Source organism: Nyctibius grandis (assembly GCF_013368605.1).
Source record: "Nyctibius grandis isolate bNycGra1 chromosome 34 unlocalized genomic scaffold, bNycGra1.pri SUPER_34_unloc_2, whole genome shotgun sequence".
Classification (NCBI taxonomy): domain Eukaryota; kingdom Metazoa; phylum Chordata; class Aves; order Nyctibiiformes; family Nyctibiidae; genus Nyctibius; species Nyctibius grandis.
In genome coordinates, this window is record NW_027167469.1 from 506,232 (window position 1) to 512,916 (window position 6,685).

At 60.1% G+C, this 6,685-nt stretch overlaps 1 protein-coding gene across 1 annotated transcript in view; it reads right to left on the bottom strand.

Moving 5' to 3' along the window:
• LOC137677048 (scavenger receptor cysteine-rich domain-containing group B protein-like) overlaps positions 1–5,178 on the bottom strand; it is a 16,991-nt gene extending 11,813 nt beyond the window's left edge. The window contains exons 1-5 of the mRNA XM_068424238.1: positions 5,036–5,178; positions 4,607–4,977; positions 3,577–3,885; positions 2,021–2,344; positions 37–342 (exon numbers count right to left, since the gene is read on the bottom strand). Coding sequence (XP_068280339.1) covers positions 37–342; positions 2,021–2,344; positions 3,577–3,885; positions 4,607–4,977; positions 5,036–5,178 — 1,453 coding nt within the window. The remainder of the gene's footprint in view (positions 1–36; positions 343–2,020; positions 2,345–3,576; positions 3,886–4,606; positions 4,978–5,035) is intronic.
• Positions 5,179–6,685: the final 1,507 nt, after the last annotated feature.

Below are 6,685 nucleotides of genomic sequence, written 5' to 3' on the forward strand. Positions count from 1 at the left end.
AGCCCCAGCGTTCAACACCCCTCCCTGAGTCCTTACGTGTGCAGGTGACAACAGCGCTGTTCGCATGGGTGCAAGGCTGGTCCCTGGGAGCTCCTCTGGTGCAGGAGGCGAGGGATTCATTCCCCACACACTGCAGCTCTCTGTCCCAGCTGGGACTGACCCCTTCTCCAAAGTGAGCTGCCCCAGGGATGGGCAGGGCTGTGCCACACTGCAACTCCCTGCAGACCACATCAGCAGCTTTGGGACCAAAGTGTGAACCACAGACACTTTTCCACTGGTCCCCATCACGGATCTCCACACGTCCTAAGCAGTGGCTCTTCCCTTCCACCAGTCGGACAGCTCCTGGAAAAAAAATCAAAGCAACTGGGAGTTCCCGGAGCCCTCTGGCAGTTACATGCCCACATCCTGCATCATGTCCAAGTTGTGACCAAATCACGCATTGCACATCCCAGAGGAAACTGTTGGGGCAGTTCTGGTGACACAAGCACATCCATGTCCCCCAGCACCCCTCTCTACACCATCACAGCCCTCAGGGGTATGTACCTATCACAGACCTGTAGCAGACCCTGCAGACCATGTCGGCGGCTTTGGGACCAAAGTGTGAATCACAGACAACAGTTTTCCAAGGGTCCCCATCGTGGATCACTACACGTCCTTAGCAGGGGCTATTCCCTCTGACCAGCCAGAGTGATCCTGGAGCAGCCAAAGACCCCTCAGCATTCCCACAGCCCTCTGGCAGTCCCCTGACCACATCCCACCTGATCACCGAGGTGGTCAAAGGCAAAAGGCCCCTTGACCACCCCAGCTGCTCTCCAGGGGTGCTGATGGCACAAAAACAGCAGAGCCCCCCTGCCGCTCCTCAGAAATCAGCACAGCACTTGTGGGCTTGCTTCTCTCCTGAACCCACAGCCACAGGCACCGCTCAGACAAACTGCTGCTGTCCCACAGAGCTTGGGCTGCCCAGCAGTGGTCCCTGGGCACTTCAGCACCTGCAGTGCTTGTGGTCCAGGGAAATGGGCCCAGTCACTCTTGGCTGCTGCAGCCTTCTCTGCCCCACTGAGCTCAGGGCCATGCCTGAGAAAGCCCTTGGTGCTGCCAGAAATGCATCTCATTCCCAGGGGGGTCTTGGGCTGTTGGGGTGCTGCTGGTGAATGGGATATGTCACCGGGCAAAAGTACGGTGAGGCCGTACCTGCGGACAGTTTTCGTGTCAGCGCCCCACTCCAGCACCTGCCTGGGAAAGAGGTCTTCAGCCATGGCCAGAGTATGCTGGGTATGCATGTCCCTGGCCAACAGCTGGGCAGAAGGCAGGAGAGTGGGCAGAAGAGCAGCCCTGGGCTTATAGGAGCTTCCAGTGCAAGGGCAGGCACAGAGGAGAGCCAGTCAGTGCTGGCAAATCCCCTGTGGCACAGGGCAGCCAGGGGCTGGGGCAGGCAGGAGAGGCTAGGCAGCATGGCAGCACTGCCGGATGGGGCTGTGTCCCTGTGAGTAGGCTCTCACGGGGTGAACCTGGGAGAGGAACAAGGCGCCACGTGCCACCCTGCTCCTCTGCCCAAGCCCAGCACTTCTCCCTCTCCAAACTGCTTTTCTTCAGCCAAGGGACTCATGTCTGCCAGGGGACACAACTCAAGAGACCCTGACCATCTCGTGCCCTTCCCCAGGACTGTGGGTGACCATGTGAGTCACTCTTGGTGCCTCTGGCATGGGGGACCTGGCCCTCGCACTGCCAGACAGGTCCTAGGTGAGCAGAAGGAGAAAGGTGGGAAGCAACAGACACTGCAGGGCAGGGTGGGGGATTCATCTGAGACACCTCAGGGCCAGGCAGGTTACAGGCACTTTTGGGCAGGTTCCCACTAAGCTTTCCCCAGGCACCAGGGACACCAGCAGTGACAGTCCCCACTCGGCAGTGCGACCGGCCACATTGGGCAGTGCTCCGGTGCCTGCTTGTTGCTCCTTGAGGACACAGCCAGGTCCCTTCCACTGTCCCAGCCCCAGAAGTGGGGAATAGGGTGTCCCCTTACCTGAACACATCACTCTAGTGTCACTAGCATGATTACAGCTATTTTCACCCCATCCTCTGTGTGTGCAGTCAGACAGGGCAGATTCGGTGCTGTTACAGCCACCTTCATTCATCCAAATGGGGCCAGATCCTGGCCCAAAGTGTCCGTATTGAGGAGCTCCAACAGCAGAGCCACAGCCCAGCTGCTTACAAACCACTGCAGCATTGTGCATGTCCCAGTAGTCACCGCACACAGTCCCCCACTTGCCCTGCTGTTTCACCTCCACTCTCTCAGCACAATGTTTGCCGCCATCCGCCAGCCTCACCTCGGCAGCCCCTTCAAACACTGACATAGGACCAGTCAGGACAGCACTGAGTCCAGGCACTGCGGGTCTGGTGGAACCCCTGCCCAAGCAGAGTTCGAGGTACCAGGGTGGGAGCCCACTCCCCTCCAGGGTGTCCTCAGGGCAGTGCAGGGGTCCCTTCCATCCCCACGGGCTGCGCAAGGCTGGAGCTGCCCAGCTCTGGCCCTGCTGGGTCACTTGTGGCCCCACAGACCTTGGCACCTGCTTCCATCCCAACGGCCCCCCCAGCCCCTGCCCTCGACCCTTGCCCACCCAGGATACCCTCTCCTCCCCAGCCCAGCACCCTGAGAAGAGACTTGCCCCTGCCAGGGCTCCCCTAAACACATACTCCAGCTGCTCCACGGGGTCCCCAGCTTCCCTGGACCCCAGCCTGCCCTGGGCCCCTCCCAACTCATCCTCCACCCTCAGGTCTTTCTGTGTCCCCTGTGGAGACCCTCAGTGTTCCCAGTGAGCCCTCCCAGCCCATGCCCCCTCCTTGTCCTTGGGCATCAGCCCAGCCCTGCCCTTGTCCAGGATCCCCCAGGAAGGGCATCTCTCTGCCAGCCTGTTGGAACAGACACCCCAGTCCCCTTGACTCCACAGGCACAACCTACCCCATCTCAGGCTGGGACTCACCCTGACCCCAGGGCCACATTCCCTCCCAGGTACCCCTGAGGCTGGCTGTGCCCTGGGATCACAGAGCAAAGAGGCACCAGTTGAGCCACCACCAGCTCACAGGGCACAGTGCTGGCAGAGCAAAGGCCCCAGGAAGGGTGCCCAAGGACGACATGTCCACAGACACATCCACACACCAACGGCCATAAACACGGGAGCTCTGGAAACAGAAATGCCCTTCTCCCCTCCAGAGGGACACAGGGGCAATGAACCTGGGCACCTTCTGCCCCTTGTCACTTCGACATGTGGGAAGAAGCCCCATTTCCAGAGGGATCCCTGTGGTGCTCTATGGTCCCAGGTCTGTGGGATAAGGGAGCAGGCATCTACCTGGCACAGCTGCACCCAGGGGAACATCCTGAACCTTTCTGCAGCGTGCACCAAATTCTTGAGGATGGAACAGAAGGAGGACACTGGCTTCTGTGTCTGTTCCTGCATCACTGGAGACTGCAGACAAGCCCATCACCCCTTCTGTCCTCACGCCCAGCCCAGCACGGTCCTTGCTCCTTTCCCTGACCCCTGGCACAGCCCCAGCGTTCAACACCCCTCCCTGAGTCCTTACGTGTGCAGATGACAATGGCGCTGTTCGCATGGGTGCAAGGCTGGTCCCTGGGGGGCCCTCTGGGGCAGGAGGCGAGGAGGGATTCATTCCCCACACACTGCAGCTCTCCGTCCCAGCTGGGACTGACCCCTTCTCCAAAGTGAGCTGCCCCAGGGATGTGCAGGGCTGTGCCGCACTGCAACTCCCTGCAGACCACGTCAGCAGCTTTGGGACCAAAGTGTGAACCACAGACACTTTTCCACTGGTCCCCATCACGGATCTCCACACGTCCTAAGCAGCGGCTCTTCCCTTCCACCAGCCGCATGAATCCTGGGAAAAACAAAGCAGCTGGGAGTTCCCGGAGCCCTCTGGCCGTTACATGCCCACATCCTGCATCATGTCCAAGTTGTGACCAAATCGCGCATTGCACATCCCAGAGGAAACTGTTGGGGCAGTGCTGGTGACACAAGCACATCCAGGCCCCCCAGTACCCCTCTCTACCCCATCACAGCCCTCAGGGGTATGTACCTAGCGCAGACCCGCAGCAGACCCTGCAGACCATGTCGGCGGCTTTGGGACCAGACCCACAGCAACAGATACTATTCAGGCAAACTACTCCCACGCAAGGAGCCCTGCACTGCCTGGCATGGCTCCCCCCAGCACCGCAGAGCTGTGTGCAGTTCAGGTGCAGGAGAACTTGCCCAGACTCTACTGACTGCTGCAGCCTGCTCAGTGCAGGGCTCAGGGCCAGGCAGAGCCGCCATCTCGAAGACAAACGGACTGGCTAGCACAGGGATGGAGGATGCATCTGCAGCCCAGGACATGGACTGAGAGGGGGCTGAGACACTGTGGCAGGTTAGTTCACCCCCGGGGTGGGCTCCCACTGGGCTTTCCCCAGGGATCAGGGACACCATTAGTGACAGTTCCAGCATGGCAGTGCAACCGCCTACACCGGGTGCTGCTCCCACATCCACTTGTTTCTCTTTGGGGGCACAGACATGTCTCTTCCCCCACTCCAGCCTCAAAGGTGTGGAACAGGCTGACCCCTTACCTGAACACGTCACTCCGGCCTCCTCACCATCAACACAGCTGTGTTCACCCCAGCCTCTGTGTGTGCAGTCGGACAGGGCAGACTCTGTGCCGGTACAGCCAACATCATCCAACCAAATGGGGCCAGATCCTCGCCCAAAATAGCCTTGCCAGTGAGCTTCGACAGCCGAGCCACAGTCCAGCTGCTTACAAACCACTGCAGCATCGTCCATGCCCCAGTAGTCATCACATACGGTTCCCCACTGGCCCTGGTGTTTCACCTCCACTCTCCCAGCACAGCGTCCACTGCCATCCTCCAGCCTCACCTCCACAGCCCCTTCAAACACTGACATGGGACCCATCAGGAGAGTGCTGAGCCCCAGTACTGCAGGTCTGCCCTCCCATGCCCACGCCAAGTCAGAGGCACTAGGGTGTCAGGCCTTTCCCATACACGGCTTGCTGGGGCCCCTTGTCTTCCCACAGGCTGCACAGGGTTGGGGATTCCAGCTCCAGCTCTGGCCCTGCTGGGCCATTCACTGTCCCACAGCCTTTGGCACCTCTTTCCACCCTAACAGCCCCTGCACCTTTGCCCATGCCCACCTGCACACAGTGCCCAGCCCTGCACAGGGTATCCACTCCTCCCCAGCCCACCCTACACAGCCCTGTACTCCCAGGCCCCCAGTTCTCCCTAAACCACTGCCTGCCCCAGGCACCACCCAAACCCACCAACATCTCCAGGGCTTTCCTTCTTGCCAGGGAGCACCAAAACAATCCCAAGGATCCTGAGGGGAACAAGGGGTCCCAAAAGTGAATCTGAGGACAGGGGTGTCTATAAATCCAGCCAGGCACGGGCTACCATAAACACCGGAGGCCTGGAAATAGAGATACTCTCCCCCACTGAGAGAGGCACACAGAAGGGCACAGTGTCCATGGACTTGAGCACCTTTAACCCCTCATCTCAGGAGCACCTGGAAAGGAACCTTGTTCCCATAGAGATCCTGATGACACAACTGGTACCTGCTGTCTGTGGGTGAAGGGAGCTGGCACTTACCCCTGCACAGCTGCACCCAGAGAAGCAGCTTCAGCACCCAAGAAGACAGGAGTCCCTCTGTACCCATCCTGAGCCTTCTGCCCTGCTGGCACATCCCTGCTGAGCCCCACTCCCTGCTATAGCACTCAGGGACTCATGGGGACAACAATTATGGTCAACACATCTCTGCAGGTGCCAGCCCAGCTGCAGGAGGAGCCAATCAAAGCAGTAGCACCTTATTAGACATTATCGGGAGCTATCTCCCCTCCGAAACAGCGCAGCCCTCCAATGAACTTCTCCAGTGCCATTCATGACCATATATGAAGGACGGCTCCGCTGCGGGTGTCACATCATTGCTGGGGGGGATCATCACAGGACAGGGCCAGGTGCGGGAGGGGAAATGGGTCTTTCACCCCCTTGAACCCTGGGCCAGGAGCACTGAGCATCTCCTATGCAGGGCACATCCAAGAGCCCAAGGTGCGAGTGTCCAGCCATGCCTGTGCCATGGGAACCACGGGGCTGGGACTGCACCGGGAGCTGTGTCAGGAAGGGAAGGAAACAGCCCCTGCCCCTGCTACAGACCCCGCTGTGCTGGGAGCAGCAGATGGGAAAGGGCCTTAGCCCAGGCCAGAGCCCCATCCCAAGAGTGCTGGTTTGCCCATCCCTGCCTGGGATCCCCACAGTGGGTCCCTCGCAGGAGCTGGAGCTGGGACGTGTCCCTGCCCTGGCAGCAGACATGCAGCCCAGAGGCTCAGACATGTCCCTGACTCTCAGCCTATCACCGAGGGGCCGTTATTCCCCACAGGGTGATCAGGAGCTGGAGCCTGCAGGTGCACAACCCACAGCCCATGTGGCCTTGCAGCGCTCCCCCCACTGCGCCCGGGCAGGAAGTCTGTGGTTTCCTCCTGGCGTGGTGCCCAGGCACAGGCCTGCAGTGCCCCCGAGCCACCCCCACCCCGACTGCTCCAGCCAGGGCTGCAGAGGCTGCTCCTTCGGCCTCACAGACACCCTCTGTGATGTCCTTGTGACAGCACACGGACACTCTGCACCAACCCCTTGGCCATGGGGTGC